Here is a 12,782-nt window from a genome sequence, read left to right on the forward strand (position 1 = left end):
TTCATTACTCCAGTTCTGGATTGGCTGTTCAAAGCCGATTTTACTCCATTATTGAAAAAATTAAACAAGATCTCCAAAGATGGGAGGCATTTCCAGTCTCATGGTTGGGGCGGATAGCGCTTATTAAGATGAATATTCTCCCTCGTTTGCTATACCCTATACGGATGCTCCCCCTGATTTTCAATAAACAAACACTCAGGAGACTGAACGATTGGTTCAGCTCCTTTATCTGGAACCGTAAACAGCCCCTTATTAAATTAGCCAAACCGCAGTTGCCTCACAGATTAGGGGGAGTAGACCTTCCGGACATTAAAAATTACCAATTAAGCTCGCTTTTGACCTACATAATGATTGGGTTTGTGGGGACCCTCTTTCTTTATGGCTAGATATCGAAGTCTCCCAGGCAAGGTGCCCCCTTACCAGTTTGCTGTTTTTGGACAAGGTGAGGAAAGTTAAGGAATATTGCCATAACCCAACAGTCATCAATACTGTTAAAGCATGGAGGGCAATTCAGCAGAGGGAAGGTAATATTGACAAAACATCTTTGTTTACACCTTTAGTGGGTGTGCCGGGTTTTCAACCAGGTCTGATAGATTCAGGATTTAAACATTGGGCAGCTAGGGGTATATCTTGCATGGGTGATTTATTTGAGGGAGATGGAATGATGTCCTTCGATCAGTTAGTATGGACGTACGAGTTACCTAATAGAGACCTCTTTCGTTTTTTTCAAGTTAGGGATTTTATTCAAAAGAGGACCACACTTTTGACTGATCCCTACAAATCTGACATAGAAAGAGGGGTACTAAGGGCTAAGAGTACACACTCTGTCAGTACTCTATATCACCAATTGGGAGGGGGTGCCACCTCAGATGAGTCTAATCGACTCTGCAAGATGTGGGAAAGAGAGCGGGGTGTTGAATTTTCTTCAGAGGCATGGGAGGATATTTGGGAGAATGCAAGGAAGACATCAATTTGCAATAGGACCCATGCTTTACAGTTGAAGATTCTCCACAGGGTCCACTTAGCCCCATACCGTTTGTCAAAATTTTAATCAGGGGTATCTTCAGTATGCCCCAAGTGCAAGGTCTGTACGGGTACTCTTTACCCATTGTCTTTGGTCTTGTGACAGGCTTCAAACACATTGGAGCGCTGTGGTGGGTGCAATGGAGAGGATTTTAGGTGTAGGGGTGGAGAAGGACCCTATTTCGCTCCTTTTGGGCCTACCCATTGTATTTCCTGCAGACTCGCATAAGGCAAAACTTTTCAATATCCTTACATTCTGTGGAAGGAAGAATATCTTGCTAGGTTGGATATCCGAAAACCCCCCAGGCCTGTCGGGTTGGCGGAAGATTGTTATGGAGCATATTCCCCTGGATTTTCTCACAAATATGGTACACCACAAAACTGAGAATTTTTACAAGACATGCCAACCCTTTTTGAAATTCTGGACACAGATTTATCTGCCACACTTACAAGGGTTTTTATATAGCCGTAACGATTGTGTTTCATGAGTCCAATATCCGGGGAGGAGGAACTGTGAATGTATGAGTGTTTTGTTTGGCTGGGCTGAGTTATTACTATTTATATGTTTGTTGTTAGGTATTTATTTAATTAGTTAAATAACTAGTTTAAGTTTTTTTAAATTTTATACTTCTCTATATATGTTTATACATTCGTATAGAAGGGTGGGTTGGGGAATTTTTTTTATTATTTGGGTTTAGTTTTGTACTGTTTTTGTACTGTTTTGAATTGCATTGTTTTGTATTTGTTGTAATATTTAAAAATCTATTTTTTCTTAATAAAAATATATTATAAAAAAAAACACATTCAATTGGTCTGAAAGAAAGGTAAGAACAATGGAGAAGATTCTTTCTAAATTATTGTTATGATCAACCAACAGGGTGAGTGAATAAAGAAATGGAGCCAATTTATCCCTCCTCACCTAGGAGCTTAACAATGTAAGCTATCCCTTTCAAACTGTAGTAAATTTGGGAAACTTGATTGGGGTCTGGTTGTAAAAAATTAGGGGCTTGTAGTCGCAGTTTGAATGCATAGATAAAATGAAAGAATTAGAGTGGGTAACTTTGTCACTTTGAAGCTAAACTTTGAAAGAAACTGCCAAAGGCTGACTTGAGTTTGCACTGTTACAGTATACAGGTTTCTGCATTCACCTTCCTGGGAGACGTTAGGGACAGTTACCTGCGAGGATTTTAAAATTCTGTCACTTGAACAATTAAAGTGAAAAAAGTCCTAGCCTACATTTATGATTCAAATACTCCATTTCTGGCAACATTTTGGTTAATCTTTTCTGAACCCTTTTGAATTTAATAATATGCTTCCTATAACAAAGTAATCTTGAAGAGGCCTCACCAACACCCTGTACAACCTCAACATCATGTCCCAACTCCTATACTCAAATGTCTGAGCAGTGAAGGCAAAGGTGCTAAACAACTTAACCACCACTCTACCTGTAATGTAAATTTTAACTAATTACGTACCTGAACCCCTCGGCGTCTGTTCTACAACACTACCCAGAGCCCGACCATTAATTGTATAATTCCTGTAGATGTTTGTTTTACCAAAATACATTCCTCACATTTATCCAAATTAAATTCTATCTGCCACTTGTCAGCCCATTGATCTAATTGATCAAGATTTCTTTGCAGTCTTAGATAACTTTCTTTACAGTCCACTATACCACCAATTTTGGTGTCATTTACAAACTTATTACATACCTCCGATATTCTCATCCAAATCATTTATATAAATGACAAACAAAAGTGCACCCAGTACCGATCCCTGTGGAATACAGTTGGTCACAGGCCTCCAGTCTGAAAGACAACCTTCCACCGCCACCCTTTCTGTCTCCTACCGTAAAACCAATTTTGTATTCAGTTGGCAAACTCTCCTTAAATCCCATGCGATCTAACTTTATTAATTAGTCTACCATGCAGAACCTTATCAAAGACTTTACTAAAGTCCAAGTAAACAACATTTACCGCTCCGTCCTCCTCAACCTTTTTGGTCACTTCCTCAAAAACTCAATCATGTTTATGAGGCATGATTTCCTTCACACAAAACCTCTTAAGAATCCCCCTATTCATTTTATACTCTTCAAGAGATTCATTTGATCCCAGTTGTCTATATCTAATTTATGATTCTTTTTTATTCTTGACAAGAACCTCAATATCTTTATTCATCTATTATTCCCTGATTTTACCAGCTTAACCTTTCATTCTAACAGGAACATAATGTCTCTGAACTCTTGTTATCTCACTTTTGAAAGCCTCCCACTTGTCTGTCGTCCCTTTACCTGGGAACAGTGTTCTCTAATCAACTTTTGAAAGTTCTTGTAGGGGTAAGAAATCAGAAGTCAATTACAAAAAAAAATCAAGTTAAGTCAAATCAAATCAAGTCAAAGAATTCCAACAACTCCATTTGATTTTCAATAATGGGCGGCACGGTGGCACAGTGGTTAGCACTGCTGCCTCACAGTGCCAGAGACCTGGGTTCAGTTCCCGCCTCAGGCAACTCTCTGTGTGGAGTTTGTACATTCTCCCCATGTCTGCGTGGGTTTCCTCTGGGTGCTCCAGTTTCCTCCCACAGTCCAAAAATGTGCAGGTGAGGTGAATTGGCCATGCTAAATTGCCCATAGTGGTAGGTGAAGGGGTAAATGTAGGGGAATGGGTCTGGGTGGGTTGCTCTTCAGAGGATCAGTGTGGACTTGTTGGGCCGAAGGGCCTGTTTCCACACTGTAAGTAATCTAATCTAATCTAAAGAATGCTAGAGGAACAGGGAGTAACCAGGATTAGACAGGTGGTCACATTAGCTAATGATTAAAAGCTGATCCACACATCTCTAGTCTAGAAGATAGTCCTTCCTATACTTCCAACCAACTGAAAATAGTAAAGAGGCAGGGAAAATGATAGGAAACAGATCGCCCATGGGAAAGAGGGAAATGCAGCGACCCCTCATTAGGACAGAACAGTTGGTACTGAGATGGAAAATGAGTCCTACTGCATCTATCTTCAATTACTTAGGTAACCAGCTACCTTGAGCAACATGCCAATTAGGCATGCAGGCCACCGGAATGTTGGTGGAAATGATCTACAATGGGAACAGAAGGATGAAGAGCCCTTTTAAAGTGAAAGTCAGGAGGTTTAGAGGGGATTTAAAGAAAAAATGTTTTCACCCAGAGGATGGTGGGTGTCTGGAATGCACTGCCTGGAATGGTAGTTGAAGCAGGTACATTCAACGCTATGGGCCCAGCATGTGAAAGTGTGATTACTGTAGGTAGTAGGGTATCTTTGGTGGTACAGACACAATGAGCCTATGGAACTCTTCTGTACTATATGATTTTGTGATTTATGATTTCAGATGGTGGAATCTCATAGGGGTCTGAGTGATGTAAGTTATGGTGCTACAGAATTAGACAAGAAGATTGGAGATGCCGTCTCAATGTTGGGAGCACCTCACTCCATCTTTTATGCTTTTATGCTTACAATTGGCACAACAAGTATGCAGGGTTAGTTGTGTTGGATGTTAGGATAGATGAGAGTGAGTGAGGGAAAATGTTGCAGGCAATATTGAGAATGGCAGAGCATGAACCTTGGTGGGAAATGGGTGCAGTAGCAGAGATAGAGTGAGTGTGAGGCAGAGAGGAGTGTGGCACTTACCTTAGCATAACAAAGAATGGACGTTCCTCTGCACCATTGAAATGGCACTGACCTGGTTGGCGACCTTGGATCAGCTGCCAGGGTCTGTTTACGTGGCCGCCTCTGCCTGTCCTCCATGAAGAGGACTCCTCTCCTTCACTCCACCCTAACCTACAAGGCCTCCAAATCACTGTTGGAGAATCACAGTGCCATCTTCTGCTCTGACGTGTTCATATTCTGACCATCACTGAGCAGGGCACCTTTGGAATGCTAGTGCTCATCTAGGTACAGTGGCCTTCTCACAATGGCATAGCCTTAAGACTATGGCAAAATGGGGCTGGAATTACATATGTGAGTTGGGGCAGTGGTAGTTAACTAATGCATTAGTAAGGTATGGTGAGAGAGTTCAGTAGACCCTGTGGTGAAAATCCCTCCAAAAACCATGACGCATCTCGGATGTGGCCATAAAAACATCAGGTTCAACACAGAGTTGTTAATGGCCTGGGCTCTGTGCTTACTGATTACATAAAGCAGACACAGAAACTGCAAGCAGGCTACTACTATTACTACTTTTACAGGCACTAAAGGTGGAGCAGTAACTTTATATTGGAACCTCACATGTTATAATGGCCTCTAACCATCCTTTAAGGTATAATGTCTGTCTGGTCCGAGATCTGTTCAATAATGCAACATGAGCTGCTAGTTAAATTAGTTGTAGGACTACTGCATTTCCAACAATTTTAGTTCCTACAGATTGATATTGGCACAATACTTCGCAAGGTATTCACTAGTGGAAAACTAAATCAATTTGGTGCTCATCTGAAGATGTGATGCCAATTTAACTGAAAAAAACATTTATCTAATAATCTATATATTTCGCAGTTGTAAGGATGAAATTACTATCAAAAAGAGGTGAACTATACTGATGCTGAACTTCCTTCATCAGAGCAACTTTCATTGGCATTGGTTTCTCATTGCTTGGTTTAACTGTTATTGTATTAATTGGATGATGTAGATCATACGTTGTATAATATTGTTGAATTGCTATGTGGATTTATACCAATTCAAACATTGAATTTTATTTACAATTTGTTAGTATTTTTTATTTGACTCAATGCTGTGTTTAAAATTATTGCCTTCCATATCTGACCAAACAAGTAGTGCCTCATTTCACAGATCTATAACTGAGCCAACTGCAAACATTCAGGCAGTCTGATGTTTCGATCCCAGGAATGTCAGACATGATGTGTTGCAAATTCCAAACATTGTTTTCAACAGATGCTTTACAACTTCACTCTGTCTTTCCACTTCAACAGGCTAAAAAGGCCCTGAAAAATATCCTGCAGAAATGCACATATCTGCCAGCTCTTGATCCACTACTACATGATGCTCCTCCCAATGTCCTTAAACATGTTGTTGGACAATATAATAAGGTAAGAAATACACTTCATTTATATCAAAAATCCATTGACCCACTAATATGAATCGAATGTTGCATTTACTAGAAGCTGATAGATGTGTTCATCTTTAGTGTGCATGATAGATTTTGGAGTATACAAAAAACAATTGTATTTTCTATAATGCTTAATTGATAGTTTTTGTTTCATTGTACAATCAGAAGTTGCATTTATAATGTGTTTTTCACAGTGTCAGGATGATTCAAAGTGCTTTACCATTAGTTCAGTTTTGAAATGTAGTCACTGGTGTAATTTAGTGAAATGCCAAAGCAAGTTTGCACATCATAAAGTTCCACAAGTAGCAGTGAGAAAAGGACCAGGTAATTGATTTTAGTGATATTAATTGAGGCAAGGTATTGTGCAGGCCACAGTTGAGACTTCTCTGCTTTCTTTGGAATAGTGGTCTAGGTTTCACATCTAACTCAAAGGGCAGTACTTCCAAGAGTCGGTACTCCCTTGATACTGAACTAAGGTAGCAGCCAGATTATTTTACTTAAATCTCAGGAGTGGGGGTTGAATCCATAACCTTGTCACTAAAAGGGCATAGCCTTTGATTGAAGTGGTGCTGGAGGACAATTATAGAGTCATAGAGTTGTAGAGATGTACAGCACAGAAGAGCCTTCGGTCCAACACGTCCATGCCGCCAGATATTCCAACCCAATTAAGTCCCACCTGCCAGCAACCAGCCTATACCTCTCCAAACCCTTCCTAGTCATATACCCATCCAAATGCCTTTTAACTGTTGCGATTGTACTAGCCTCCACCACTTCCTCTGGCAGCTCTGCGTGAAAAAGGTGCCCCTTAGGTCTCTTTTAATTGGAGTGGGGCAGTCAGGCATAATTCAGCTCTTATTTTAAAATCAAATGTGACTTCCTTACTTTTATATTTCTATTCTAAAATTATATGTCTTAATTATAATAGAAGGCCCCTTTTCTAAGTTTGGTATATTGTAATTATAACTCCCATTAGCAGTACTAGTTACATTCATGACATGGCCAAGCAGATTGAGTATGAACCTACAAATCCTTCCAACACACACCAGTGTAAGAGCAGGACAAGTGGTCAGCCATGCGATGCAAATAAAGTTATACCTTCTAGCATCATTGACCATTTTTCCTGTATGTGTAAGTGCATGTTACCAGACAGCCCTGACTCTCTGGTCTGATTACAGCACCTCCATTGGTAGAAGGTGTAATTACATTTGACATAGTCAAAAATCACATGACACCAGGTTACAATCCAAAAGGCTAATCTGAAATTGCAAGCTTTCAGACCCCTGCTCCTTCCTCAGGCAGCTCGTGTGTCATGTGATTTTTGACAGTCCACACCAGTCCAATACCAACACCTCCATGTCACAGTTGAGTTAGACAGTTTGCATTATAATTTAGATATAGAAATTTAAGGCTGAAAAATGCGTTGCTGGAAAAGCGCAGCAGGTCAGGCAGCATCAAAGGAGCAGGAGAATCGATGTTTCGGACATAAGCCCTTCTTCAGGAATGAAGAAGGGCTTATGCCCGAAACGTCGATTCTCCTGCTCCTTTGATGCTGTCTGACCTGCTGCGCTTTTCCAGCAACACATTTTTCAGCTCTGATCTCCAGCATCTGCAGTCCTCACTTTCTCCTAGAAATTGAAGGCACCATGTTCTGCTCCCAAAGGAGATGAGAATAATGGTGAGTATAATGACTTAATCAGGTGAGAATCTAAAAATCATATTTCACTATTGTGAGAAATTTTAGCAATAATGTGCTCCATCCTCAGAACGAGAACTGTGCTACTATGCATACATTTGCATTTCATTAATTTCATAAATCACTGCATTTAACTTTGCCTTCCCAAGTATTTTCTGATCATTTGAGATTCTCCACTGCATATAACAAAGTGCATACTTGAGTTTCCAGTCCAAGTAGGAATTCTTTGTTTTATTTCCCAAGTTGTAAATGTTGGTTACTTTCATTTTTGCTGTTGTAAGTCTTATTTTTATTTTTGTGTTTTTAACTGTGGACTGAAATGAGAGAAGAATTGTTTGTAAAACCAAGGATTGCTGCATGGTTTGAAAGCCAGTAATTTGATACTCATTGTGAACGCTGTTTTGAACAACTGTGGAATATGCAGATGAACTGGGACCAAAGGGTTTTGTACAGTTGGAGCTTTATTTTGCATCAAAAAGATTGTTTGGTTTGTGGACTAGTGACCAGTTATCGATGACAAAGATCTTCTGCCTGCCAACAACCATGTGATTGGTTCTTAGGTAACTGAACAGCTTGAGGCTAGGGACAAGATACAGCAATACTATCAGGTCTCCAGCCAGGAGCTATTCCTCCATTGTCTAAGAAAAACAATTTCTCTTTCTTTCAGCGGTTGTTGTATGGTGTGACTTTTTAATTGATAAGTCAGAGACTCTTTTATTAGTGAACTAGCCACCCTGTGTATCTTGAAAACCAATGGAAGCATTTGGAAAAGGACAACTGAGCAGCACAAGAACAAAAGGAAACATCTCAGCAACTCTTTTGAACAAGAATCACTGAATTATTTATTCAAAGATCTCTCCATCCAGAACCCATATTTCTCTCTCTCTCTCTCTCTCTCTCTCTCTATCTGTGTGTGTGTTTGTATGTAGGAGTTTATAAGGGGATGAGTTTTATATGCTGATGGTGTAGCCAGAGATTAATTACCTGTAATAAATAATGTTTTTTGTTAAGTACAGAAACCTGGTTCATACTTTCTCTCAACCTGGGTCTAAAAATGAGTAAATTGGAGAATTTTGTGTACTTCTAAAAATCTTTAAGTTTTGTGAAGACTCCAGGAATTTCCAAAACTTGATTTCCAGCATGCCACCCCAGTGGGTCATAACACTTTAAGTTCTACAACTGCAGCTGGCATTGGAATGTTTGAGCCATCACTGAACCTAACTGGAGAATGGCAACGCAGCAGCTTGTGCCTCGGAGTGACCGTTTAGTATGCAAGTTAACATAGTAGTTTGTGTCACTCTTTGCCAACTTGATGGAGAAAGTAAACAGGAGCTTGTGTTTCTGGTGGGCAGCTCAATGTGGAAAGTAAGGCAGCATTTTGTGGCTGTTCAGTGTGATGTCAATGTCTGAGGTGGTGCTTTACCTGCAGTGTACATGGCGAATACAATGCATATGAATGAAGACCAGAGGCATGAACAGGAAAGAGGAGGTATGTCTTGTCGAGCAAGGGTGGACTCCTTTCGGAGAGGGTGCACCATCACAGTCAGTGCAGGTACTGGCCCAATTCTGGTTCAGGGAGTTGGCCACAGTCAGTCAGACAGTTTGTCCAAAAAAACCTGAGTAAACAGCAACATTATAGTCTGTGGATTGGGCCATGATCAGTTCTGGAAGTCAAGCAAAATTACTGGTCAGTTGTTTGGGAACATCCTTCAAATTCAATCTAGGGGATAAACCATGGTCATTCAGGGGCTGGTTCACCCATAAACTGGGAGATCTGTGTGGTCTGTCCGTGGCATTGTCAAGTCTGCACACAACTAGTCTCTAGATTGCATCAGTTGTATTGGACAGCTGAGGGAATGGTTAATGTCATAAGGAATAATTGAATGTGATTGGGTTGGGTCTGGTAGTACAAACTCAAAGGCTTGGTCAAGGAAACTAAGGGTGAATTGTTTTGATATGGAGAGAATACAGAAAAGGCAAAGACATTAGCAGCATGCTCATGAGGGGCTCTGGGCATAAAATGGGAACAACGATGATAATTTCTTGGCTCTGCTGGTTAACTTTTAAATGACACCAAATTAAAACAACTAATAACACTTATTTACCAAGTACATTATATAGTCTTTACATTCCCCCTCCTCCGTTTCAACTGCCAGGCCAGTCTCCACATGCCTCTTGCAGATTTCCCCACTCTACTCCTGAGTAGACTAGCAGGTCAGAATTAATCTATTAAAGGGGCCATCTACTATAGTAATGTAAAAGGGCTCAACAAAAAGAGGTAGGGTGAAGAATCATGGGGGAGTTTTGAAATGATGATGGAGGTATAGAATGGGAGTGGTATCATGGGTCATAGGGGAAGCCTGCAAATCACTGCAGTGAACACAATCTCTGATGTTCACCATAATTTGTTCTGAAAAATTTCGCAAGTATCAACTCATAAATGTATTCAAGAAATCAATGATGCTCACTTTGCAAGAGCCTATCAGTTAATGTGTTTCCTCTTTGATGCAGGGGGGCAGATAGCTAAGGAATTAGGATTCTTGGCCAGCACTATTTTCTGCAGATTCAGGGTGCAATTAGAGCACCACATAGCAATCAGAGCACCTTTACATGAAGCAGCAGTCTTGTCAATAGAAAAGCGAACCATCTCCTTAACATACAAATCATTTGTCACTGTAACAGTCAGATAATGCAAGTAAGCATTAGATATCCAGGGAGCTGCCATTGCTCTTACGTTCTGGACCATTCACAGGAGCCTCTTTGAAAAGTTCTTGACACATAGAATGTTGGAACAGAAGCAGGCCGTTAAGCCCATTGAGGATGCCCCACCATGCAATGCGAACATAGCTGATTGAACACTTCAATGTCTTTTACTCAACCTATCCCCATGATCCATAATGGTTGCTGGGTGACAGGGGATCCCCCTTTCCACACTTTCGTGATAACAAATCTAAGTCCTCAGACTGACATTGAGAAGAGATACAGCACTACCCATGGTTCAACCAGGGCCATTGCAGGACAGATGATAGGCCTTTTGAAAATGAAGTTCTGATGCCTGGACCAGGCAGTGTGGTACAGAATACCCAGGTCAGAATGCCCTGCACCATAGTTGTTTGCTGTATCCACCACAGTCCCAATGAACAAAAGGTGGATGTGTAAGAGTACAAAGTTGAAAACCTCTCAGGAGGAAGGTGAGAATGAGAATGAGAATCCTTAAATGGGCCAGGATAACCATCATTAAGATAAAGAAGCTCACCAATCCAAAGAGGCCAGAGGCAATCTTATATCAACCTATTTCCAGGGTGACTAAGCTGACGAGAATCATTTTCTGTAAGATATGCTTTCATTTACACTGTTGGATGTTAGCTGTTTGATTGCTGAATTCAACATTCCTCAGTGTTTCTAATCAATTTTTATCTCTGCAATTAAATGGTGACTCTTCATTTTACTCCAGTTTTGACTTTGTCAATTCTGTCATATCTAAACAGCATTCCCCAACCTTGTTGGGAATTAACGTTATCATTAAAGTACTCTGTGATACAGGGAGCACTTTTGTGACTGTGCGCTTCTGGATGGTTGCACTAAAATGGTCCTTGCATCAAAGATATGTGAGTCATATTGGAAAGTCCACTCCCTGAAGACTGTAAGTTGTTCGCATCTTGAGACTATTCTATGTGTTTTACACTCTCAGTATCCCTGCACTGCTGCAGAATATCCTTGTGGTGCCTGAGCTTCTTCATTGACAATGATTCCACTACTAGTGACCACAAGGTTTTAAGCGGTTCCTTCCATTCTACTCCAAACTTGTGAGAGATGAATGTATGACATGACCATAACCATCTTCCATACCCTTAGATTTTCTAGCATGACTTTTAGAACCCTAAACATGGGTTCGACCTTTCCTTCCTGGAGCCAGAACATACATAACAGGTTCCACCATCACTTACACAAGGTATGTGCAAAGTGCAGCAATTGGATGTCCCTTGCTTCCCTTGCTCTAGTTCCTCCATTAAACCTTATTGTTAACATCACCATCTTCTACAATAATCTATCATGCCTCGAACTCCAAACCCCAACTAATAGGTCATTCCTTAACAACCGAGTGCTCTTGATTGATTATGACACATATATCAAAGTGTGGCAATTAAAAAGCAGCACATCCTTTTCATGATGGCAAATGTTCCACATCTTTGACATCTGATAACCCTCTGCTTATACTGGTATACTAATGCTATTATCAGGAATTTGAGCAGTGCAAGTAAATATAGATTTACAAAAGTGTAGATTTTATATATATAAACATTGATTGAGCACGTATGCTATGGATATGTCCTTTAGAAATTATGTCTAGGTGCAGGCCCAATTCCATAGCTGGTGTGGAAAGAGCCTGCTGACTGGTATCCCCTGGTGATTTCGAAGACTTGGGTGGACATCTTGTGAAGGCTGTGGGTCTAGACAGTCACAGCCCTGCATAAGTGCCCTGCATAAGTACAGGCACACCCTTCTTGGGCCTCAGCTGCTGCAGGCAATGGGGCCAATGGTAGAGGAGAGAAGGAGGGAGTGGAGGGTAGCTCTGGAATGTCCTGAGAAGAAGCTCCCAGTGTGCCTATCTGATAGTCCTCCTCCCTCACTGTCTCCACTAAAGGAAGGGGCACCTGGAGTAAGATTGATGTGATTCAACCCTCCGTTTGGCTTGACATTTATACTGACATTTTTTTGGTGAAAGCGATGGAGTGATGATTGGAATGTATATTCAGCAATTCTGTTGGATCTATGCCTTCCAGGTGGCTGCCAACGGTGCAGCCAAACACTCGCATGCCAGAGCCACTATATTAGTGAGTAGCATCCTCAAGTCTAGTTTGGTAGAGTACTCACCAATTTGATTGTTTTTGGGTTGGTGGAGGCTGCAGCCTCTTGCATTGTGTATTAGTGGGTATCTGTAGAAGAGAAGAGAAAGAATCAGTTAGTGAAGATAATGCAG

At 40.8% G+C, this 12,782-nt stretch overlaps 1 protein-coding gene across 3 annotated transcripts in view; it reads left to right on the forward strand.

Annotated features, from left to right (window-relative positions):
- spag6 (sperm associated antigen 6) overlaps nt 1-12,782 on the forward strand; it is a 207,152-nt gene that overhangs the window by 156,483 nt on the left and 37,887 nt on the right. For all 3 annotated transcript variants that reach the window (XM_072575961.1, XM_072575963.1, XM_072575962.1), the window contains exon 9: nt 5,972-6,088. In XM_072575961.1, the coding sequence (XP_072432062.1) occupies nt 5,972-6,088 (117 nt within the window). The remainder of the gene's footprint in view (nt 1-5,971; nt 6,089-12,782) is intronic.

The sequence above is a fragment of the Chiloscyllium punctatum genome, chromosome 8 (assembly GCF_047496795.1).
Source record: "Chiloscyllium punctatum isolate Juve2018m chromosome 8, sChiPun1.3, whole genome shotgun sequence".
Taxonomy (NCBI): domain Eukaryota; kingdom Metazoa; phylum Chordata; class Chondrichthyes; order Orectolobiformes; family Hemiscylliidae; genus Chiloscyllium; species Chiloscyllium punctatum.